A 27,486-nucleotide genomic window follows, 5' to 3' on the forward strand; every position below is an offset into this window, starting at 1 on the left:
ATATATATATATATATGTGTGGGGGGAAAAAATCACAATACATACATATATTGCGCTCTACTACGGTATCGAGCACTATTTTTTGGATAACCTTATTAAGACATATATATATATATATATATATATATATATACATATACATATATATATACATATATATATATATATATATATATATATATATATATATATATATATATATATATATATATATATATACATATACATATATATATATATATATATATATATATATATATATATATATATATATATATATACATATATATATACATATATATATATATATATATATATATATATATATATATATATATACATATATACATACTAGGGCTGCGAATTTTTGGGTGTCCCACGATTCGATTCAATATCGATTCTTGGGGTCACGATTTGATTCAAAATCGATTTGTTTCTATTCAACGCGATTCTCGATTCAAAAACGATATTTTCCCGAATTCAAAACGATTCTCTATTCATTCAACACATAGGATTTCAGCAGGATCTACCCCAGTCTGCTGACATGCAAGCAGAGTAGTAGATTTTTGTAAAAAGCTTTTATAATTGTAAAGGACAATGTTTTATCAACTGATTGCAATAAAGTACATTTGTTTTAACTATTAAATGAACCAAAAATATGACTTATTTTATCTTTGTGAAAATATTGGACACAGTGTGTTGTCAAGCTTATGAGATGCGATGCAAGTGTAAGCCACTGTGACACTATTGTTCTTTTTTTTTTTTTTTATAAATGTCTAATGATAATGTCAATGAGGGATTTTTAATCCCTGCTATGTTGAAATTGTGACTAATATTGATACTGTTGATAATATTCATTTTTGTTTCACTACTTTTGGTTTGTTCTGTGTCGTGTTTGTGTCTCCTCTCAATTGCTCTGTTTATTGCAGTTCTGAGTGTTGCTGGGTTGGGTTTGGTCTTGGAATTGGATTGCATTGTTATGGGATTGCTGTGTATTATTTTGTTGGATTGATTAATTAAAAAAATAAATAAATGGGAAAGAAAAAAATTTTAATAAAATCGATTTTTAAAAAATGAGAATCGATTCTGAATCGCACAACGTTAGAATCGCGATTCGAATTCGAATCGATTTTTTCCCACTCCCCTAATACATACACATATATATATATACATACATACTGTATATATATATACACACACATACATACATGCATATATATATATGTGTGTATTATGTGTGTATATATATATATATATATACAGTATATATATATATATATATATATATATATATATATATATATATATATATATATATATATATATATATATATATATATATATATATATATAATGAATTAAAAATGGTACTAGATGGCTCTGAAAAATACTGGTACTATTTTCTTTTTTTTTACAGACATTACAGAGCGCCGTCATCACGTTGTGACATTACTTTAACAGAGGTGTGTACTTACAAGCAGACACAGTGTGGAGACATAAGAGGCACAATGGACAAACGATATATGTGAAGCTATAAACACTGAACCGCCGCTCTACAAGAGGTGCTTTAAAACAAAGCTAGCTAGCGGCTAACGTCCCTCTGCAGTTGGCAGTGTTTTAGCTACTTCTTAATCACTAATCCTCGCCTCCATGGAGACAAATCAAGTAAGTTTCTTACAAATATCATCCCTGCAGGATGAGGAATAGCTAAACGTGCTTCACTACACACTGTAGGAGGATACCATAGCTCACCGCTAACAGCAAGCTAGCGCGCCTCAATTTAACCATTGGGTGGATCTATACATACATTGATTGTAACGATACCAAGTAGAAGAGCCGTATCAAGTCGATACTACAATCATATCGACATTTTTTATTATTACAAAATCTTTTGTAATTTTGATGATTTTTTATAAAGTCCGAAAATGCGTCCCTGGACACAGGATAACTTTAATTATGATCAAGGTATGATCCTGTAACTACTTGGATTTGGATTAACACCAACATGTGTAGTATGCTCCCCTCACCTCCCAGGGGGTGATCAAGGGTGATGGGTCAAATGCAGAGAATAATTTCGCCACACCTCGTGTGTGCGTGACTATCATTGGTACTTTAACTTTAATTTTTTAAGTATGACCTAAAACTAATGTTAAGTATTCCAACAACAAAGGAATATGTGCCTATTACATTTTTACAAAAGTGTAGATAGAACATGTTAAAACAGAAAGTAAGCAGATATTAACAGTAAATGAACAAGTAGATTAATAATCCATTTTCTATCGCTTGTCCCTCATGATTTTGACAAAAACATAGAATGGGAAAAGACACAATATGTTACTGCATACATCAGCAACCAAATTAGAAGCCTTAACTTCGGCTTCCTCCCACCTCCCAAGACATGCACCTGGGGATAGGTTGATTGGCAACATTAAATTGGCCCTAGTGTGTGAATGTGAGCGTGAATGTTGTCTGTCTATCTGTGTTGGCCCTGTGATGAGGTGGCGACTTGTCCAGGGTGTACCCCACCTTCCGCAAAATATTGTTATTGTTTTCATTTCAAAGTCGTTTGACCAATTAAAAAGTCTGTGAGTGTGTCACATCCAGGTTACCAGTTACGCACCACCCTTTTTGTGGAGCTGCTGCCACTGGTAAAGTTACAAAACATGTCAGACCTTAGTAAATCTAAAAGGCGTCGTTACGATTCTCAACTTATTCATGACAAAGCCAGGAATAAAACAAGGATTTGTATCGGGATGCCTTTGAAAGATGGAGGCGATTGAAGGCGGAGACGATTTTTTAATCTGAGGCCAAATTTTCTAATTTCCTCCTTGATAGGTAAATCAGGCATTTACGTTTTGTTATTACTTGTAATAAATGTCAATGGACATTTCGTATGTAAATTATATTGTCCAATACAGTCTATGATCTTGTCAAACAAAGCTAGTATGTTCGTGCAATGAATGCTTAGTGTGGTGCAGCTCAGCTCTTAGTGTAATGCTAAGCATGCTAGCCCGGTCAATGACACATCGACATACAGGCTAACAGGGGAAATATATGCACGTTAGCCTGTATGTCAATGTGTCATCCAACTGACAGGGCAACAAATATTTTTATGGATGTGGATATGGGTGGTAGTGTAAGTGCCTATTTCGTTCTCAATATGCTGATCCGCTGAGGAAATGCGTTCCAACATTAGCACGGCTAACTGCGGTTTCTGGTACTGTATGTGCACCAAACACATATGGGGTGGTATTTGCTTGGCACAATATAATGCATTACATGTAATGATTTTCTACTTTGTGTATTGACATGGTAGTCGGCTATATTATTAATGCGTAATGTGTGTTGGCTCATAGAATTGCACTCTGTACTGAAAGATGGTGATGTGCGTAAATGGAAGACAATGCAGTGCGTCAGGTTGGATGCAACATGGAGTTATGCTGAACGAAATGTGGCAGTCATTTTACTATTGGCCTTGGCTTGCCATCAAAGTAGGCCTATGCTATACAGGTATATAATATATTATTATACATAATTGTTTCGATGGTGGTTTGTGCGGTCGAACTCTACATTTTAGCAGGGTAATACCAACAATCTGTCCCGACTCCCGACAAAAATATTGCTGCGTAACTTTACAAATACATTTAGCTAATCGACATCAGTAAAATGTGGCATAACTACTGAGTAAACCATCTTGCAAGAAGCATAAACAAGAGAAACCTACAGCGTAGGACGCGTCGATTGCCATTTGAAGTTCCTTGGAGTAGGATTCGGATTCGGCTGCGTATCTGGCAACCTCAGTCATGGAGAGTGGGAGGGGACTACAGAATTTTGACCATGATTGCAGTACCATTTCTGGCCACATTACTACATATGGCACCTTTAACTGCATTATACCAGATATTTGAAGTTTATTTTTTAAGCATCACATTAATTAATTTCCCGAGTAATTAATACAATTTATTAAAGAGTATTTATGTTAGTAATTCAATTATTTTTTTAGTAAAGTAAGGAGTAACTATAATTAATGACTTTTTAAAGGTAATTTTCAGAACACAACCTGTCACACAGCATCATGAAACAGTTGGCAGGTTGGTGTTCCTGGCTAAAATCTTTGTGTGTATGTCCTCTAATAATGTTTACCTATAAAAACACCAACGTTAAAGGTAAATTATTTTCATGTTGCTGCTGACGTTTGAACATGTTCTCTTAAACCAGGGCACTTTATTTCACCTTTTGTTCGTTTGTGTTTTTGTAAGCTGAAGAATTGAGCATAGTTAAATGTTTTTGTTTAAAGAAGATTGGAGATTATATTTGACTATTCTTATATTAATTTCAAAGCTTTTTCTTTTTTCTTATCTCAAAACACCTCTTAAGTTGGGATCCTATTATGCAAAACCTACTTTTCTTACTTGTTGGTACCCGTTTTTGTGAATTTGGGATCCCCATCAGTCCCAAAAATTGAAAAACAAGGCACGGTGGAGATGTTTAGTTCCATAAACTAATATTTCCATTTATGGGTTAGTTTAGTGAGTTTTGATTGACATTGCCCAGCCCTACACTCTTGTTAGTTGTGTTGTTAATTGAGCATTACCAAAGGCCTAATGATGGCATTGTGTTTATATGTATGAGGGCACATTTGTACCTTGTTTGAGAGTTAATAATTAAATTGTAATATTTAAGAAATGTTATACTGCTACAAAAAAAATTCTGTGCTACTGATTTTTTTCATTTAGTAGCACCGGTGCTACTAGTGAAAAAGCTAAGCGTACAGCACTGCAGTGGTCACGATACTGAAAAGTGTACTGTGTGATTGGTTTGGTCTCCACTAGTGGCCAATACTACTGTAGTCAGAGGCGTCACTTGGTTTTAGAGACAGGAGTGTTGCATTTCTGTACTTCCTGCCTGCTTTTCCTGGCTCTGATCTCTGTCTCTCTGCGTTAATAAGAGACATATTTGTCCTTTATTACCGTGCTAATTAAAAGTACAGTGGTACCTCAACCTATGAGCACATTACGTTCCACGACCAAGCTCGTACCTCAAAATACGCCATATCTTCAAGCAGCCCCGCCCATTGAAATGAAAGGAAATCAATTTAATCCGTGCTTGGCCCTCTCAAAACAGTACAATATTAACATTTATACATGACTAAAAATGAAAAAAATGTAATCAAAAATATTTTTTGAAATACAAAAAAATAGTAATACAAACAAATACAGTACAGATGTTTCATGATTGTAACAGGGTAGGTAGATATTGCCAAATTTCCACGGCCAGCACTCCTGTGAACGCATCACCTGTATTTTGTAAAACAGTAATAATAGTGTAAACATTTACCTCTTCCAGCAGACTGAAGAGAACTTTGAAATCCGTTTGCATTTTCACATCTCATTAGATCCGACATTTACAACGAGCCAAGAAACCAAAGAGGGAAGGCTGAGATAGCAACCAGTAATGGTGTTGGGAAAGCGGATACTCCTAGTTATCTCCCGCAACCACTACAATTTAGTATTGTGAAAACTCTAATAGATAGACAAATACCTCTGTTTTGATGCCAAGAGGCCTGAGGCTTCCCAGGAAGTGCAGAGGGGACAACATGGTCTCAAACTCCTGCAGGTCACCAAACCTGAGGGCGTCAGTAAGCGTGGTGGTAGAGATGCCAGCCAGAGGGCCGAGACTGGGCAGGGATCCTGCTGTCACAGAGGGATCCGGAATTTGTCCTGGCATCGTGTCACACTTGGCCGGGACCACAGCTAGAGAGGCACACAAAGGGAGACTCAAACACCCTATCATTCCAAATCCATAAAGAATACATCAAACAGGAACGTATTACTTTTAGCAATTACTAGTCTGTTTCTTCAGTGAGTCCCCAGGACCCACAGGTAGTGATTAGAGTGGCTGCCTGGGAAATTCAATGAATACCCATTAAAAAAAAAAAATTTGTATCTTCATTTTCTGAAATTGTAGCGTTAAACTCCTTTGATTATGGGATGATACCGTATTGGCTTTAGTTAACAAATATTATATACTATTAAATAATACTGTATGTTCAAAATGTATCCAAAATTAAACAAACACTATTCTAAATTTTCACAGACACCGTTTTAACATAATAGCAACTGCCATTCAAATGATTATTTTGGTTCTTGTTTAATTACAGCACGTCTCTCTCCGAAACGTAAAAACACCATGGACACAAATGAGCACAACGTCGGGCAGTTAAAACGTGGGTTTATTTACTATGGTGTTCGCATCATTAATTGTTGAAATCAAAGTTGTGGTAACTGATTAGTTGTTTTGTAGCAGCTAAACTCGCATGTCGTGATACTGTGTACAGGTGAAAATGTCTGTGCTAAGAAGATGAAAAAAGCGCTTGTCCAGTCTGCTGACAACAAAGTATATTTTGCGAATTACTAGGTCTGCAACTAACTATTTTGATAGTCGACTACTCATCAACTATAGTCGACAAATCAGATAATGAAGCGGATTCAGTGGCCAAAATAGCAGCAATAACAACAAATCCCTGGTCTCTGCCAGACAGCAATCCGATCCAATCTGCACTTCAATAATAATAACACATAATCACGATAATTATGTGGTGTGCAATATATATGCTAATTGGAAGGTCACATGAAGTTTGGAGCTCTATAGCAACTGACTGTGCAGAAAGTCGGCGACCTCTTTGTACTATGCGCTTCAGCATCCGCTGACCCCTCTTTGTCAGTTTACTTGGCCTACCACTTAATAGCTGAGTTGCTGTTGTTCCCAAACTCTTCCATTTTCTTATAATAAAGCCGACAGTTGACTTTGGAATATTTAGGAGTGAGGAAATTTCACGACTGGATTTTTTTGTTGCACAGGTGGCATCCTATGACAGTTCCACGCTGGAAATCACTGAGCTCCTGAGAGCGGCCCATTCTTTCACAAATGTTTGTAGAAACAGTCTCCATGCCTAAGTGCTTGATTTTATACACCTGTGGCCGGGCCGAGAAATTAGGACACTTGATTCTGATCATTTGGATGGGTAGCCAAATACTTTTGGCACTATAGTGTATCTTACCGAGGGGAGTCGGAGACCGCATCTTCCGGACGTCCGACATGCCTCCGTGTACAGCCTTTACCTTTGGGCTGATACTGAAGGCAACTGTGTTGACTAGTTTGACGCGTGACCTGACCCCACACGGCCCACACGGCACGGTCGAAAACTGTTTGTGTCCTCCATGTAATCGCCCCCGAGTGCTCCCACCTGAACCCAATTAAATGAGGCTACCATGGCAACCGCACCATAGCGACACCAGCAAAAATTGGGTAAATAGCAAAAAGCACAGCGAGAAAAAAACAAAATGTTAACATCAGCTAATAACAACACAAAGTTTTGTCTTTGAAAAAAACTAAAATATTAAATAAGTTACATATATAAACCTATATATACATACACATACATATATGTGTATATGTATAATATATATATATACATATGCATGTATGTGTATATAATATAAACATAAATACATAAATAAATTATATATACACACATACAAATATAGTTGATGCAAGGGTAGATCTTGAGACCAGGGATTTTGGGCTCGCAAGGATCGGTGGCCACTGTAGTAGCCCTTCCTTGTCCAATCATCTTTCGTGGTGATCAGTCCATGAGCACGGGTCAGAACGAAACAACCCCCAAAAAAACGAAAATAAGAGATTCCAAGTAGAAACTAAAAACGTGGTGTATGGAAAATGAAAAGATGAAGAAAAAAAGCTTTCGTGACCCAGATAGCTAAAAGCACAAAAATTAAGATGTTTGACAGTAGCTACCTTCAGCGTCTCCGTCACAGCAGCGGCTGCTCTCTGCATTGCTCTGACAACAGCACATGAGGAGATAGGAGGATAAAATATCTAATGTTGATAAAAGCTCAACTGCATAATAATTAAGAGGTGATATTGTGGAAAGTAGGTCTGCCTTCTTCCAGCATGGCATTCAGTATATGTGGATAAAACATTCATAAATGGTTCAAAAAGGTTACTTACTAAACTTTAAATGAAATAAATAGCAAGCATGATGGTGTGGTGAGTTATAACTAAACATAGTTATCTAAAGTATTGGAAAACAATAACAATAGTATACTATTTGGGTTTTTTTAAATTAACTATTTAAGCGATATTTTATACTTTCTTCAAATAATGCCACATTGCTGATCTACATGCTTTTTGCAATGTGTTTAGTATGGATGTATGATAAATAAACGGTCCTAAATCTTACATCAATTACTCCAGTCCCTATTTAAGGACAAGTAAGCAACCCACTGTGTAGTTGTTAGTTTATTCACGGCTCCAGAATGTAAGGACATGTTGAGCATAGTGGTCTTATTAAGGGGTTTGTGATATGTACATCGATGGAGGGAGTCGGCACACTATCTGAACGTTGGTGGTAGTGGGACTGTGGGCCCGTCTGGATCAAAAAATTCATGGCCAAATTGCCAAATATTTGACCCAGTCCAACCCCTGATTGTCACTTGTCATGTCAGTCAGGTAAGAACTGTATACAATATATACACACTGCTTATGTTAAACAAAACTTTTCTTTGCTCAGATGATCTGCTTTCAAACAGCACAATGCTTATGTTAAACAAAACTTTTCTTTGCTCAGATGATCTGCTTTCAAACAGCACAAAGTAACTTTTCAACCTTAATAAAATATTTTTATAACATTTGGGATGATACATGGACTTAAAACAAGTTGAATGACACCTCTGTCATGGCCTGAGGGGGACTGTATCGCTCTCACTAGAACCAAGCAACTTTGAGGAGGGTGGCAGGAACCCTTCCACACAAAAAACTACAAGTGTGCAGACTGCTTTACAGCATACGTCACTCCCCCTTTTCCCATTCGTTAATGAGATGGAAGTCGATGCGAACGCCTACGTGCATTTACTGCAATCATGGCCGAAGCTGCAAATCAACAAAAAAAAACCGCTTTGTCTGAGGATTGAAAAAAATAGAAAAGGGAGGATACCCGGATAAAAACACAGTCCAAGATCAACATTGGTCCGGTTTTCACTTGCCAGCGTGAGCTCAAAGACAAGGAGGAATTATCGACCAATGCTGCCTTGGCTCTGTTCCTGCTGGATTAGTGGGTACCTTTCGATGCTCAAATCAAAATGATAATGCTGATGTTAGCTATTGGAAATGTGCATGGTTGCAATAAATAGCCACCAGCTTGATAGTTGGCAGTTCCACACTGACACGACCAGCCGCGCAACAAACTCAAAAGTACTGTATAAAGAAAACATATGCGACGACTGCAAAGTGCAAATATAAAGGTTGAGTAAAATATGTAGGTTCCTACTGTGGAAAGATCAGTCATACTGAATCATTGTAGAATTATCGTGTCAGTTTGTACATATGTGACAGTAGTTTCTGACGATGCGCTGGTCCTCATGGGAAATGTGGTCTTTCTTCAGTCAAAACACTACCGCTTTGGTCCACTGGCGCCGCCAAAATCAACCAAAACTGAAAGTTCCTAAGTGGGGCTTTAAAGAATGACCGCAGAAGTTTTCTTTGGCAATCATAATGGAACTTATGTCACCTAAATTTAACAGCATACCCAAGTACAAAAGTAATAGCACTGTACAACCAACATTTTACTTTTACTCTTGTACTGCTTGTATTTTGTTGATTACGTTCTGTCATAATCTCTGGGTATGACTTCTATATTTATGGCTAAATCCTCCTAATATCCAGATGAGAGTCATGATTTATAATCAAGAATAACTTTGACGAGCCGAGACGTGATGATGCAGGAGCAGCAGGACATCGCGGCCAGCTCACAGTAACGCAGCTGAGGGCTACTTCGCTGTGTGCTATCAATCCGCCGCTAAAAATAGTTTGTCTACGTTAGTGCTTATAATATCATCGCTAATATTTGGTTAATAGTCAGGTCACGATATGTAAATACAGTATGGTTCGCGGGTTTTGGATGGTTATTTAGAGGGTTTCGTGTACTCCATTCACAACTTCGTTAGCTCACTTTTTATGTATTTACAACTTAGAATGCATAATAAAAGAGAAACATTTGTGCCCATGTCTTATATAAGGATTCTGAATGATATACAGCACATCTCTCTATTTTTGATCTGATAACATGGTCAGAGTGCTGAAGTGCAGGGCGGTATAGCTCGGTTGGTAGAGTGGCCGTGCCAGCAACTTCAGGGTTGCAGGTTCGATTCCCGATTCCGCCATCCTAGTCACTGCTGTTGTGTCCTTGGGCAAGACACTTTATACACACCTGCTCCCAGTGCCACCCACACTGCTTTAAAGATGTAACTGAGATATTGGGTTCCACAATGTAAAGTCACTTCAGAAAATTAATATAATTCACTTCACTTCACTTCAGTGACGTCAATCTACAAAAATTACTGAAGACGTTCGGAGCGGAATATCAAAAATGGCTGACTGAATTTGTGGTATTTTCACATACTTTGCGGATTGTAAATACAATTGGATATGGTTTAATGCAGTGGTTCTCAAATGGGGGTACGCATACCCCTGGGGGTACTTGAAGTTATGCCAAGGGGTACGTGAGATTTTTTTTAAATATTCTAAAAATAGCAACAATTCAAAAATCCTTTATAAATATATTTATTGAATAATACTTCAACAAAATATGAATGTAAGTTCATAAACTGAACATCAAATCAAGTAGGCTATTCCATTCATTACAATGCAACAATGCAATATTCAGTGTTGACAGCTAGATTTTTTGTGGACATGTTCCATAAATATTGATGTTAAAGTTAATGTTTATTTTTTTGTGAAGAAATGTTTAGAATTAAGTTCATGAATCCAGATGGATCTCTATTACAATCCCCAAAGAGGGCACTTTAAGTTGATGATTACTTCTATGTGTAGAAATCTTTATTTACAATTGAATCACTTGTTTATTTTTCAACAAGTTTTTAGTTATTTTTATATCTTTTTTTCAAAATACTTCAAGAAAGACCACTACAAATGAGCAATATTTTGCACTGTTATACAATTTACTAAATCAGAAACTGATGACATAGTGCTGTATTTTACTTCTTTATCTCTTTTTTTCAACCAAAAATGCTTTGCTCTGATTAGGGGGTACTTGAATTAAAAAAAAATTCACAGGGGGTACATCACTGAAAAAAGGTTGAGAACCACTGGTTTAATGGATACAATGAAACACAATTTGGCACATATAGTCAACTTGTTTTTACACTCTACTGGTACTTTTAATGTGTCTGTTGATATGAAGAAGTTGTATTTCACTTTACTTAGTGCTCTTGTACTGTACTCTTGTAATACAATTGGCAGGAGGGGAGCAAGCAATCGAATGTGGAGAGAAGGGACAAACAGTGGATAGAGGAACAGAAAAAAAACAAGGTGAAGGAAGAAGTTGCAGAATTTTGACCTCTGTATTTGTCAAATCCTGGTTACGGCCCTCGGCACAAGGAGAGTGAGTAGACCGCGTCCTTTCAGAGGAATTGATGTAAATACATCAAAGCAAGTTGATTCAGAGAAAAGCTAAAGATAGCCTCTCCAAGAAATTCCCATTAACCTTTTACTGAGACTTCATGTTGAGGAGAACAACATGAAAGCATAATGTACAAACTCCGTTTCCATATGAGTTGGGAAATTGTGTTAGATGTAAATATAAACGGAATACAATGATTTGCAAATTCTTTTCAACCCATATTCAATTGAATGCACTACAAAGACAAGATATTTAATGTTCAAACTCATAAACTTTATTTTTTTTTTGCAAATAATAATTAACTTAGAATTTCATGGCTGCAACACATGCCAAAGTAGTTGGGAAAAGGCATGTTCACCACTGTGTTACATGGCCTTTCCTTTTAACAACACTCAGTAAACGTTTAGAAACTGAGGAGACACATTTTTTAAGCTTCCCATTCTTGCTTGATGTACAGCTTAAGTTGTTCAACAGTCCGGGGGTCTCCGTTGTGGTATTTTAGGCTTCATAATGCGCCACACATTGTCAATGGGAGACAGGTCTAGACTACATGCAGGCCAGTCTAGTACCCGCACTCTTTTACTATGAAGCCACGTTGATGTAACACGTGGCTTGGCATTGTCTTGCTGAAATAAGCAGGGACGTCCATGGTAACGTTGCTTGGATGGCAACATATGTTGCTCCAAAACCTGTATGTACCTTTCAGCATTAATGGTGCCTTCACAGATGTGTAAGTTACCCATGTCTTGGGCACTAATACACCCCCATACAATCACAGAGGCTGGCTTTTCAACTTTGCGCCTATAACAATCCGGATGGTTCTTTTCCTCTTTGGTACGGAGGACACGACGTCCACAGTTTCCAAAAACAATTTGAAATGTGGACTCATCAGACCACAGAACACTTTTCCACTTTGTATCAGTCCATCTTAGATGAGCTCAGGCTCAGCGAAGCCGACGGTGTTTCTGGGTGTTGTTGATAAACGGTTTTCGCCTTGCATAGGAGAGTTTTAACTTGCACTTACAGATGTAACGACCAACTGTAGTTACTGACAGTGGGTTTCTGAAGTGTTCCTGAGCCCATGTGGTGATATCCTTTACACACTGATGTCGCTTGTTGATGCAGTACAGCCTGAGGGATCGAAGGTCACGGGCTTAGTTGCTTACGTGCAGTGATTTCTCCAGATTCTCTGAACCCTTTGATGATATTACGGACCGTAGATGGGGAAATCCCTAAATTCCTTGCAATAGCTGGTTGAGAAAGGTTTTTCTTAAACTGTTCAACAATTTGCTCACACATTTGTTGACAAAGTGGTGACCCTTGCCCCATCCTTGTTTGTGAATGACTGAGCATTTCATGGAATCTACTTTTATATTCAATCATGGCACCCACCTGTTCCCAATTTGCCTGTTCACCTGTGGAATGTTCCAAATAAGTGTTTGATGAGCATTCCTCAACTTTATCAGTATTTATTGCCACCTTTCCCAACTTCTTTGTCACGTGTTGCTGGCATCAAATTCAAAAGTTAATGATTATTTGCAAAAAAAAAAATGTTTATCATTTTGAACATCAAATATGTTGTCTTTGTAGCATATTCAACTGAATATGGGTTGAAAATGATTTGCAAATCATTGTATTCCGTTTATATTTACATCTAACACAATTTCCCAACTCATATGGAAACGGGGTTCGTACATGACATGTAGGGGTGTAATGGTACACAAATATCTTGTTTCGGTACATACCTCGGTTCGGTTCATTTTCGGTACAGTAAGAAAACAACAAAATATTAATTTTTTGGTTATTTATTTACCAAATTTGCAAAATCCACCAAAAATATTTTTCTTAGTGGAATATTTGATGTGAAGTAATCGGAACCTTGGATAAGTCAATAATTCATAATAACATTGATTTTGATTCAATATTATGTTTTGATAATGACAGTTTGAAAAAAAAAACAGCTTTGTTTTATTAGTCAACATTGCAACTTTTTCTAAATTACATTTAACCTTTAAGATTTTTTATTTCACTTTTGTTATGTTTTTGTTTATTTTAATAGTAGTTTTAGAATGTGCCAAGGGCCTTTAAAACATTAGCTGTGGGCCACAAATGGCCTCTGGGGCACACTTTTGACACCCCTGCTATAGATAATAAAAAATGTAATCTGATAAATCTATGGATAAAAAGCAGAGCCTGACGATAACTCTCTCGCTCTCTCTGTCTCTGCCCCTCCCTCACGAATGCTGCTGCGCACACCTCCACAATTTGTTTTGTTTTTAACCCCTTCTTAACCCTGAACGTACATTGAAAATACACGCAACCCCAACTCAAAATGTCGGACATTTGAGGCATTTAAGAAACTCCGCCCCGGACAGCCCCGCAAAAGAGGACATGTCCGGTGAAAAGAGGACGTATGGTCAGTCTATCGTAGCCCGGTCGCTGCTAGCTTGCCGTGTGTTGTGCCTCGGTGTGCATTGTTTACACAACGTGCGGTACGCTACTTAATATGTCCGTGTGGAAACTCGGTCGGTACACCTCCGAACCGAACCGAAACCCCCGTACCGAAACGGTTCAATACAAATACACGTACCGTTACACCCTTAATGACATGTGTTTCGTTTTGCCACAACAACAAAAAAATACAGTAGTAACATGTTTGTACGCAGTATGCAGAATATTTGGTAACACAAAGACATGTTTTGCTCCATCACTGAGAGTGGGCATTTAAATATACCCACAATCAGAAATACAAGCAGGTGTGAGAACAAAGCTGGCAGGTCAGCTACTCCAAATAAATAGCAGGGATGCACACAAAAAAAATTGGGGAAAAATCTTGATTTCAATTCACCTCAACATGCGATTTAATTTCTAAATATTGCATTTTTTTATTGTTTTAAGTTGCTATTTTTTACAAGGACACACGCTGATGCTGCATTTAAGCTTCCTTGCTCTCCTCTTTTCCAGATAGCCTCACTTATCCTGGCCAGGGCAAGTTGGTTCTGCTGTCCTGGTCAGGAGAAGCGATCACATCAATCATTTATTTTCTTTTGGGCTATTGTAATATTTGCATTACTGTATTGTAGGGCTGCAACTAACGATTAATTTGATAATCGATTAATCTGTAGATTATTACTTCGATTAATCGATTAATAATCGGATAAAAGAGACACACTACATTTCTATCCTTTCCAGTATTTTATTGAAAAAAACAGCATACTGGCACTATACTTATTTTGATTATTGTTTCTCAGCTGTTTGTACATGTTGCAGTTTATAAATAAAGGTTTATAAAAATTAAAAAAAATTTAAAAAATTTAAAAAAAATTAAACAAAACAAAAAAATTGCCTCTGCGCATGCGCATAGTATATATCCAACGAATCGATGACTAAATGAATTGCCAACTATTTTTATAATCGATTTTAATCGATTTAATCGATTAGTTGTTGCAGCCCTACTGTATTGTAGAGTGGGCGAGCATACCATTTTTTATTTGATGCTGTATGATTATTTTGTCTTTCTATTTATTTGTATTAAAAAACGCCCTCACCAACTGTTCTTCCAGAACCTCCCAAGAAGAATGACAGAAAGACCATTGGAAGATTTTTTTTTTTTCTAAACGCAGAACAAGACAACTACCGGTAATAGTATTGGTAATAATATATTTTTTAAACTGCTATTTATTCAAAATGACAGCAAATGAGTGTGGGGTGTAGGTGGAAATAAACCCTAGACAATTCTGATTTCTTTGGGATTAAAATTATGATTTACTCTTTTTTGCAGAATCATGCAGCCCTAACATTTAACTCCAGCAGGCCAAATACATCTTACCCTCAAACATTGATGATTTAAGCGACTGTTTGTATCTATTTAGGATGTATTACTAAAATAGTCCTATTTCATGCACCACAATTAAAAATGTGAAATTCAGATTCCATGGCAAGTTTGCCCTACACTGCTTAACACATATATTAGACCACCTATGTTGGTTACCTGGGCTTCAGAGAAGTCCAAAATTAATTAGGAATAGCATTCAACCACTAATTGTTCTGTTCAGGAATGGAAATACATAATGATAATTGGATATCTTAATCAATAAATGTGCTTTACTATTCTTTACTATAAAACAGTACATTTACAATTGTATGGCTAACAACAATGCAATTTTAGCTCAATAAATAAAATCCTGGTTAAAGACACAATTGTATATTAACCTTTTCAGAAACGTGTTTTATTACAAATGCTGTGACTAGGGATGATGTTCGAAAATTGGTTCTCCCGATGCTTCGATAAGAAAAGAACCGATTCCATGGATTCGAATTCCTTTTTGAGAACTGGTTCCCGTTATCGAAGCCACTATACCGTATGTTCGCGACTATAGGGTGAAAATAGTTACGGGTGCTATTTGTGTATTTAACGCATAAATAAGGCGCAGCGTATTTTTGGGCGCAGGCATGGTTAAACATACGCTAGCTTGCATGGACGCAGTTTTAAAAAGGCAGCAGGAGCAAAGCTGAGTTCGGTTGTACTTTATTGAAGTATTTATCAATGTACTCGCATTATTTTTTTTATCAATCCTCATCCACAAATCCATCAAAGTCCTCATCTTCTGTGTCCGAAATGAACAGCTGGGCAAGTTCTCCATCTAACACGCCAGATTCCCTCTCGTCATTTTCAAAGTCAGCCTCGTTGCCGTGGGGCTCCACGGAAAAGATGCCGGCTGTTGCGAAAGCTCGAACAACAGTGCAAGCAGACACGTTCGCTCAAGCATCCACCATCCATTCACAAATTGTGGCGTAACTCGCCCGACGCTGCCTCACAGTTTTCGTGAAGCTGTGTTCGTCTGTCATCCATCGCTCCCATGACGCTCACAACTTCACTTTGAACGTCCTGTTTACACCCATTTCCAGCGGTTGGAGTTCCTTCGTCATGCCTTAATGATGACTTAGGTGGAAACTTTTCTTTCGGCAGTGTCTTCCCCTTGAAAATCACCATAGGTGGCAGTTTCTGGCCATTAGCATAGCAAGCTAGCACAACAGTAAAAGCCGACTTCTCTTGCCCTGTTGTGCGTATCGATTCGCTACCGTGCTGGTCCCCTTCTTCTCCACAGTGTGCTTCACCGGGACGTCGAATGTGAGCGCCACGTCGTCCATGTTGGTGATGGGTTTGTCGGCAATTTTTTTATTTACAACGCACATAGCAGCACTATATGCTCACTGGGGGCGTGCCTTTAGCGTCCTCTCTCACCTGAAACCTTCACCCTTTAACGTCCGAATGCTGTCCTCAGTCACGCCCGCCTTTCCTCCATATAAACAGCGTGCCGGCCCAGTCACATAACATCTACGGCTTTTGGAACTCGTGCACACACAAGGTGCACACACAACAACCTATCTGGATTCGATAAGAGATTCGATAAGAGGATTCGATAATGGCATCGACATCGGTAATTTTTTAACGAACATCATCCCTAGCTGTGACTTTAGGACAGCTCTAGCATGACCCCTATAATGTATGGTGCACTGGAAGCCATTCATTAAATTGTGCAATTTTGTATTTTATTCCCATTTCCTCTTTTGCTGCTCTAACCTGACATTTCTCCACTGTGAGATGAATAAATTATCTCCTCATAGCAAACTACTCAGACGACACAAATCAAAAAGTACAATTCATTCCACACCATTGCATTCATGTGGAATTCACTAAATATTTGTGTTACAAACTACAAACCCCAAAACCAGTGAAGTTGGCACGTTGTGTAAATCGTAAATAAAAACAGAGTACAAAGATTTGCAAATCCTTTTCAACCTATATTCAATTGAATACACTGCAAAGACAATATATTTAATGTTCGAACTGGAAAACTGTTATTTTTTGAAAATATTAGGTCATTTGGAATTTGATGCCTGCAACATGTTTCAAAAAAGCTGGCACACGTGGCAAAAAAGACAGAGTTGAGGAATGCTCATCAAACACTTATTTGGCACATCCCACAGGTGAACAGGCTAATTGGGAACAGGTGGGTGCCATGATTGGGTGTGAAAGCAGCTTCCATGAAATGCTCAGACATTCAGCCAGCATCTGTGATGGTATGGGGGTGTATTAGTGCCCAAGGCATGGGTAACTTACACATCTGTGAAGGCACCATTAATGCTGAAAGGTACATACAGGTTTTGGAGCAACATATGTTGCCATCCAAGCAACGTTATTATGGACGCCCCTGCTTATTTCAGCAAGACAATGCCAAGCCACGTGTTACAATAGCGTGGCTTCATAGTAAAAGAGTGCGGGTACTAGACCGACCTGCCTGTAGTCCAGACCTGTCTCCCATTGAAACTGTGTGGCACAATATGAAGCCTAAAATAGCCCAAACATTTACTGAGTGTTGTTAAAAGGAAAGGCCATGTAACACAGTGGTAAAAATGCCCCTGTGCCAACTTTTTTGCAATGTGTTGCTGCCATTAAATTGTAAGTTAATGATTATTTGCAGAAAAAAATTGTGTTTCTCAATTCGAACATTAAATATCTTGTCTTAGACTTAGACTTCCTTTTTATTGTCATTCAAATTTGAACTTTACAGCACAGATAAGAACGAAATTTCATTACATAAGCTCATGGTAGTGCAGGATAAAAAAGCAATAAGGTGCATATATAAATAAATAAATATATATTTTATATATATATATATATATATATATATATATATATATATATATATATATAAAATAAATATAATGCACTTTTTCACATGCGTCCACGTTTATGGATGTATGTCATATTGTCTTTTTTATTCCAGCGTTTAATCCATTTTGGGGGGAGTTGAGGGGATAATTTAATTATGATGCGTTCAAGAGTCTTACGGCCTGAGGGAAGAAGCTGTTACAGAACCTGGAGGTTCTGCTTCGGAGGCTGCGGAACCTCTTTCTAGAGTCCAGCAGTGAAAACAGTCCTTGGTGGGGGTGGGAGGAGTCTTTGCAGATTTTCTGAGCCCCGGTCAGGCAGCGGCTTTTTGCGATCTGGATAGGAGGAAGAGGAGTCCTTTGCAGTCTATTCAATTGAATATAAGTTGAAAAAGATTTGCAAATCATTGTATTCTGTTTTTATTCACGAATTACACAACGTGCCAACTTCACTGGTTTTGTACAATTGCACATAACTGGTAACCTGACTCTCACCAGATCCTTGTAGTTCACAGAGCTCCACACAAGGATCTGGGAGTTTTTAATAGGAGATGTATTTCAGAAGGCGAGGCCTTGTAAAATAATCATTGCATGTGATTGGATAAACCACTTGTCCGTTATCTTGAATGATGTGCTACTTCAACCACTCATCCAAATCAACCCGTGACGCTGATGAAAGCGACGCTGGGAAATCCAAAACATAACAGCCGACATATTGGAACGGAGCGACAAAGTTAGATAACTTTTACTGAAACAACGCAGCAATGTTGTTACGTCTTGGGGGGCGCATTGCTGCGCTGGTAGCGTTCCTTCCAATACAGACGACAAGCAGCTGCGGCGTGCAGGTAAGTTTTAAGGTTTTAATTATTTTAAGGCAGGATCAAAAATACAAACTGAGGATACTAGCAAGCATGGAGCTAATAAACACAAAATGTCACCAAGGGTGAAAAAACAAGGAATGCTAGTGCGTACAAACTTACTACGGCGAGGAGAAAAAAATAGGAGAACGTAAACGTTGCCTAAAGCAAACATTGACCCAGCAACTACTGCTGGGTGACAGGAAACTATAAAGGGGAGTGATTAACCAAAACACCTGGTGGGAACACTAATTGCAAAACTAAGACAGGTGAGGAGAATCAGTGCCCATGGAAACCAACAGTAAACAGGGAAAGAGTGTGCACCCAGGAAACAGACTAAAACAGAAACATTACCAACATAAATCATGCCATGATCCGGGTAACGGATCATGACAAATGTCAGTAGACGATCGATGTCGTTTGTGCAAAGAAAATATGCAGAATCAATGTCAGCACACGACTCCTCGCTGCGTGCCGCCATTGTTGTTTGAATCAAACAGTCGCTTTGGCGCTATGTCACATCTATGAAATCCCGCCCGGCGATCCTGATTAGTTCATTATTTTTTGCTATCTTGAAGGAGTTTGCATTGTCCTCGAGCCCAGATCCTTGTGTGGAGCTCAGCGAGCTACAAGGATCTGGCGAGAGTCAGGTTACATAACCCAGGTGACATTAAAAAAAATGCCCCCTAGAGGCTGTGGGCAGCATGACAGATTAAATCAGAGCAAAGTGATTGGCTGCTTAGAAAGCAACTAAGCACCTATTATATTTTGGAGAGAATAGTGCTTTGCTTTCTTTTATCTTCCTAAAGAAAAGTCAAACATGTTTGGAAAGTGGCACATCAAGTTAGAATTGCACTTTTAACATCGATGCAATCATAAAAACAATGATTTTTAAAACTCTCCACCGTTCGCTGCAACACAAACAATGGCACCCACACACTACCGCTCTCATGTGCGCTCTATTGCAGCAGCCGTGCGGAAACTATGTAAGCGTATTTAAAGCTCGGGGCATTTTATACATTTTTATTAGTTACACTCATTAAACGATTATAAGGGGGCGGTATAGCTCGGTTGGTAGAGCGGCCGTGCCAGCAACTTGAGGGTTGCAGGTTCGATCCCCGCTTCCGCCATCCTAGTCACTGCTGTTGTGTCCTTGGGCAAGACACTTTACCCACCTGCTCCCAGTGCCACCCACACTGGTTTAAATGTAACTTAGATATTGGGTTTCACTATGTAAAGCGCTTTGAGTCACTAGAGAAAAGCGCTATATAAATATAATTCACTTCACATAAGCAACAAGAATATCTGTGGCCTAGTGGTTAGAGTGTCCGCCCTGAGATCGGTAGGTTGTGAGTTCAAACCCCCATACCAAAGACTATAAAAATGGGACCCATTACCTCCCTGCTTGGCACTCAGCATCAAGGGTTGGAATTGGGGGTTAAATCACCAAAATGGTTCCCGGGCGCGGCACAGCTGCTGCCCACTGCTCCCCTCACCTCCCAAGGGGTGATCAAGGGGATGGGTCAAATGCAGAGGACAAATTTCACCACACCTAGTGTGTGTGACAATCATTGGTACAAAAAAAATATATATATCAAAGCTTTTTGCTAATCTATTACCGGTAGTTGGTTCAGCTCTTCTTAAATATCAAAGATACATCGTTTTGGTCTTATATAAGTTGTAAGTAATATGCTTAGACATCCATCCATCCCATCTATTTTCTACCACTTATTTCCTTCGGGATCGCGGGGGGCGCTGGAGCCTATCTCAGCTACAATCGGGCGGAAGGCGGGGTACACCCTGGACAAGTCGCCACCTCATCGCAGGGCCAACACAGATAGACAGACAACATTCACACTCACATTCACACACTAGGGACCATTTAGTGTTGCCAATCAACCTTGGCGAAGTTGGTAGAGTGGCCGTGCTAGCAATCGGAGGGTTGCTGGTTACTGGGGTTCAATCCTCACCTTCTACCATCCGAGTCACGTCCGTTGTGCCCTTGAGCAAGACACTTCACCCTTGCTCCTGATGAGTGCTGGTTAGCGCCTTGCATGGCAGCTCCCACCATCAGTGTGTGAATGTGTGTGTGAATGGGTGAATGTGGAAATACTGTCAAAGCGCTTTGAGTACCTTGAAGGTAGAAAAGCGCTATACAAGTATAACCCATTTATCATTTATTTATAACCTATCCCCAGGTGCATGTCTTTGGAGGTGGGAGGAAGCCGGAGTACCCGGCGGGAACCCACGCAGTCACGGGGAGAACATGCGAACTCCACACAGAAAGATCCCGAGCCTGGGATTGATAATAATAATTTTGAGCTAATGGACAGAAATGTATGTTGTAGACCCCTGCCGTATAAAATGCATCTCACAATTATGAAACACGTTTTATATGCAGTTTTTTACACCATAGGAAACAATTACATGCTTACCCTTTTTCGATTACGCATGCACCTCCTGGTACCCTAGCACCTCCAAAACCCTCAAATCTAGACTCCAAACATCTCAGAACAAGCTAGTCAGATTACTTCTAGACCTCCACCCCAGCAGTGTTTCCCACACATTCATTTATTTGTGACGGCCCGCCACGAAAGAATTATGTCCGCCACAAATGGATTTTTCGGCTTTTGACTCGCTCGACCGCTCATAAAAGCAATGGGACTGTCTGTGAATGTTGCTTGTAGTTACACCTCTGGTGCAGTAGGTGGCGGTATGCATTGTAACTCCGCCAATAGCACTTAATTCACCTGGTGGGCCAGAAGAAGAAGAAGAGGGACGGACGGACGGGACCAAAATACTCGCCGACTACTTTTCATAATGATGGCGCTTCCTACGTTTCTACCTCAAACGTCCAAAAGCTGCTGAAAGCCTTGATCCAGGATGCCATGGGGAAAAAACTTAAATGGTGCCTTTTGGCGATAGTTAGCAGCTTGGTGGCTCATAGCCGGCTAGCTAACGCTTGCTAGCGTGGTAGCATTGCTTCATTTTTACAGGTGTTATAGGTAGATAGGTTATAGCTGCATCGCTCGTGGCTCGTCATATATTTAATGTTAATCCGCGATTTCACCGAGCGTTTCACTGACGGTTTCGCCTGACGCTGCTTCATTAACACCGCCGCTGTTTGACTCGGTCACCTGTTTTCATACCGACGAGCTAACGTGTCCAGGTTATAACCCTGTTGTCAATAAACACACATGGACTGAAGCTAAATTGTCCACTGTCCACTGCAGCATGTGAATGCAATGAAAAGAATAAAATCTGAGCCAACCAGCTGTTAAAATGTTGTCCAGGTTAATGTTTTATTAAAGGCCCTTCATTTCAAGATTTCAACTGTGATTGGGCTTTAAACAGATGGATGACCTGTTCAGATGGGTGTAACTGCTACTGGTCAAATAATGTGAAATAGCATTTAATTTTACATGTATGCAATGCCATTTAAATGTAATTATAGATAATAATAATAATAATAATAAATACTGTGTAGTGTTGTAAATAGTCAACGGGAAGGATTCTAGTAAGATATAAGCCATGAGCACTACACAGCCAGAAAAAAACCTAGGCAGGACAAGTAAAAATATTGGGGCAAGTAGATTTGAGAAGTCGGGCAAGTAGAAAAAAACCTTAACGTTGAACCCTGCATGTGTTGAGCTGCTGGTTAGACGGCACTGTACATAGAGCGCTTCTGCTCGTTAGTAATACATTCTAATGTTGGATGTTCACTCCTTCACACAGATGAGTATAGAAAAATATTTTCAACGGCCGAAAAGGGCTGGACTTGGAGAGGAGGTAGGCCTACAGTCCGGACCACAGGTGCGACCTGTTCAGCAGGAGGAGGAGGAGGAGGTTGACTGACTGTGGCAGGACACCTCTGCCTCTGTTTCACTTCATGTTGCTGGTAAATAATATGGTTGTAGTAGTAGGCTAAAGTTAAATTATTTAGTATTCACTAATTAAAGGGGCAGAGCTTTAAGAGACATTTTAGCTTTTATATTTTATAAGATATATTTTTTGTAAGAACCACAATTAATAAATATATTTCAGTGAATCACTAATTGTTCAAATCTGTATATAAATATGTACATAAAATGTTGTAATTATATTCCAACTCCGCGTTCTTCTTGGTCATCGCCGCTGCCCCCCCCCCCAACCCCTCGCCGACCACACCACCACAAATAGATGCCTGTCCTGTGGGAAACACTGCCCCAGATCACACCTCACTCCTACCCACTTCTCCAAAGTGGGCTGGCTCAGGGTGGAGGACAGAGTAAAACAACTTGCACTGAGCCTTGTCTATAAAATCCGCTACACCTCCCTGATACCGAAGTACATGTCAAACTACTTCCTTAACGTAAATGACCGCCATAACCACAACACCAGGGGGAGCTCCACTAACCACCTTAAACCCAGATTCCGATCTAACAAAGGTCTTAACTCATTCTCTTTCTATGCCACATTAATGTGGAATGCACTCCCAACAGGTGTAAAAGAAAGGGCATCTCTATCCTCCTTCAAAACCGCAATAAAAGTACACCTCCAGGCAACTTCAACTCTAAACTAACACCCTCCCTGGATTTTTAATAATCAAACGTAAACAATCAAATGTAGATACTTTTCTTATGCCTTCTGATCTCTCTCTCTCTCTCTCTCTCTATTTCCACTACTTGCTGTACATATCCTACCAAGTCAGACCTACACTGTTTCAATGTCCATTTCTCTGTTCTCAATTGTTGATGACTGATGATAACAACTCCACACCCAGAATTGTAAATAATTCAATGTATACACCCTGATGATTATCTTGTGTGATGACTGTATTATGATGATAGTATATATGATAGTATATATCTGTATCATGAATCAATTTAAGTGGACCCCGACTTAAACAAGTTGAAACATTTATTCGGGTGTTACCATTTAGTGGTCAATTGTACGGAATATGTACTTCACTGTGCAACCTACTAATAAAAGTCTCAATCAATCAATCAAAATGTGCGCTCTATTGCAGCGGCCGTGCGGAAACTATGTAAGCGTATTTAAAGCTCCGGGCATTTTATACATTTGTATTAGTTACACTCATTAAACGATTATAAGCAACAAGAATATATATCAAAGCTTTTTTCTAATCTATTAATTGGTTCAGCCCTTCTTAAATATCAAAGATACATCGTTTTGGTCTTATATAAGTTGTAATTAATATGCTTAGACATTCTTTGTTAAAATAATTTTGAGTTATTGGACAGAAATGTATGTTGTAGACCCCTGCCGTATAAAATGCATCTCACAATTATGAAACACGTTTTATATGCAGTTTTTTACACCATAGGAAACAATTACATGCTTACCCTTTTTCGATTACGCATGCACCTCCTGGTACCCTAGCACCTCCAAAACCCTCAAATCTAGACTCCAAGCATCCCAGAACAAGCTAGTCAGATTACTTCTAGACCTCCACCCCAGATCACACCTCACTCCTACCCACTTCTCCAAAGTGGGCTGGCTCAGGGTGGAGGACAGAGTAAAACAACTTGCACTGAGCCTAGTCTATAAAATCCGCTACACCTCCCTGATACCGAAGTACATGTCAAACTACTTCCTTAACGTAAATGACCGCCATAACAACAACACCAGGGGGAGCTCCACTAACCACGTTAAACCCAGATTCCGATCTAACAAAGGTCTTAACTCATTCTCTTTCTATGCCACATCAATGTGGAATGCACTCCCAACAGGTGTTAAAGAAAGGGCATCTCTATCCTCCTTCAAAACCGCAATAAAAGTACACCTCCAGGCAACTTTAACCCTAAACTAACACCCTCCCCGGATTGTTAATAATCAAATGTAAACAATCAAATGCAGATACTTTTCTGATGCCTTCTGATCTCTCTCTCTATGTCCACTACTTGCTGTACATATCCTACCAAGTCAGACCTACACTGTATCGATATCCATTTCTCTGTTCTCAATTGTTGATGAATGATGATAACAACCAAACCTAACCCCCCCCCCCAAACACACACACACACACCCCGAATTGTACATAATGGAAATAATTCAATGTATACACCCTGATGATTATCTTGTGTGATGACTGTATTATGATGATAGTATATCCATCCATCCATTTTCTACCGCTTATTCCCTTTGGGGTCGCGGGGGGCGCTGGAGCCTATCTCAGCTACAATCGGCCGGAAGGCGGGGTACACCCTGGACAAGTCGCCACCTCATCGCAGGGCCAACACAGATAGACAGACAACATTCACACTCACATCCACACACTAGGGCCAATTTAGTGTTGCCAATCAACTTATCCCCAGGTGCATGTTTTTGGAAGTGGGAGGAAGCCGGAGTACCCGGAGGGAACCCACGCAGTCACGGGGAGGACATGCAAACTCCACACAGAAAGATCCCGAGCCCGGGATTGAACCCAAGACTACTCAGGTATATGATAGTATATATCTGTATCATGAATCAATTTAAGTGGACCCCGACTTAAACAAGTTGAAAAACTTATTCGGGTGTTACCATTTAGTGGTCAATTGTACGGAATATGTACTTCACTGTGCAACCTACTAATAAAAGTCTCAATCAATCAATCAAAATGTGCGCTCTATTGCAGCGGCCGTGCGGAAACTATGTAAGCGTATTTAAAGCTCCGGGCATTTTATACATTTTTATTAGTTACACTCATTAAACGATTATAAGCAACAAGAATATATATCAAAGCTTTTTGCTAATATATTAATTGGTTCAGCCCTTCTTAAATATCAAAGATACATCGTTTTGGTCTTATATAAGTTGTAATTAATATGCTTAGACATTCTTTGTTCAAATAATTTTGAGTTAATGGACAGAAATGTATGTTGTAGACCCCTGCCGTATAAAATGCATCTCACAATTATGAAACACGTTTTATATGCAATTGTACACCATAGGAAACAATTACATGCTTACAGTATGTAGTATTGTACATGCATAATAACGCAATAAAATCAGCGAAAAGAAATCTGTGAATCACAATAGAAAGTAGCTAAGCGGAAGTTGTTGGTTCTTATGTAATTTTTACGCAATTGTCTTTTCATAAGAGGGCTACGTACAACACTACATCGACTGTTTGTGAATGTTGGTGAATTAGTGCACGTCACCTTGAATAAATCATAAGGAATATATTGTTCCCGCCGTGCACACGCAAGATGATGAACGTGATGTTTGTGCTGCACAACATGCAAAAGTCAGGACATCACCAACGACAATAAGCAAAGCAAAACTACTTGAGTCCCCATATTCAACAAGTCCACAGACCTGACTTGGAGCCCAGGTGGAACAAATGTCCTTTCTTCTGCTCGGACGTGGGTCGAGAGTAGATTTTAAAAAGTGGAAACCGTTGCATCAGCCCGGCTCTGAACGTGATCCCCATTTGGGAGGATTTGGGAATGCGGAAATGAGGGCGATGCCAGCAGGGACGTTAAAAAAAAATACATGGAGGGAAGTCATGAAGCTCCTCCCATCAAGCACGAGGAGACCTTGCTTTGCGAACGTGCACGTAGCAGAATTATTATTACAATCCATCCCATCATTTTCTACCGCTTGTCCCTCTCGGATTCATGGGGGTGATTGCATGGGCTGTATCCCAGCTGGATTCGGGCGTAAGGGATGGTTCACTCTGTAATAAAAATAATAATAATAGTTATTATTATTATTATTTTACAGTAGTGGAACTTCCCCAAATTAGTCGATGTTCTGTCTAGTCGTGGACGCGCCCATCATCTAGCGCTACTGCGCATGCGTAAAACTTGGACTAAACATAACTGTAAGGAAATTAGTTTTAAATATCATTCAAACACTATGTACCCTTTGAACAAATATTTCCCGTGTGTAGAATCTTTTGACAAAATAAGGCTATCTTGGTGTATTTTTCATATATATATATATATATATATATATATATATATATATATATATATATATATATATATATATATATATATATATATATATATTTATTTATTTATTTATTTATTTATTTCATTATATATGGATTGAGACCCAAGCTCTCTCCATTTGTTTACTGTGCCCTAGCAGCAGGGCCGCCCTCTCCTGCCCCAAGTGGAGGAGTTCAAGTACCTAGGAGTCTTGTTCACGAGTGAGGGAAGAGTGGATCGTGAGATCGACAGGCGGATCGGTGTGGCGTCTTCAGTGATGCGGACGCTGTATCGATCCGTTGTGGTGAAGAAAGAGCTGAGCCGGAAGGCAAAGCTCTCAATTTACCGGTCGATCTACGTTCCCATCCTCACCTATGGTCATGAGCTTTGGGTTATGACCGAAAGGACAAGATCACGACTACAGGCGGCCGAAATTAGTTTCCTCCGCCAGGTGGCGGGGCTCTCCCTTGGAGATAGGGTGAGAAGCTCTGCCATCCGTGGGGAGCTCAAAGTAAAGCCACTGCTCCTCCACATC

At 39.2% G+C, this 27,486-nt stretch overlaps 1 protein-coding gene across 1 annotated transcript in view; it reads right to left on the reverse strand.

Moving 5' to 3' along the window:
* LOC133611301 (jun dimerization protein 2-like) overlaps window positions 1-26,456 on the reverse strand; it is a 31,012-nt gene extending 4,556 nt beyond the window's left edge. The window contains exons 1-2 of the mRNA XM_061967998.2: window positions 26,332-26,456; window positions 5,542-5,753 (exon numbers count right to left, since the gene is read on the reverse strand). Coding sequence (XP_061823982.1) covers window positions 5,542-5,753; window positions 26,332-26,446 — 327 coding nt within the window. The 5' untranslated portion in view covers window positions 26,447-26,456. The remainder of the gene's footprint in view (window positions 1-5,541; window positions 5,754-26,331) is intronic.
* Between the last annotated feature and the right edge of the window lie 1,030 nt (window positions 26,457-27,486).

This window comes from Nerophis lumbriciformis, linkage group LG08, assembly GCF_033978685.3.
Source record: "Nerophis lumbriciformis linkage group LG08, RoL_Nlum_v2.1, whole genome shotgun sequence".
Classification (NCBI taxonomy): Eukaryota; Metazoa; Chordata; class Actinopteri; order Syngnathiformes; family Syngnathidae; genus Nerophis; species Nerophis lumbriciformis.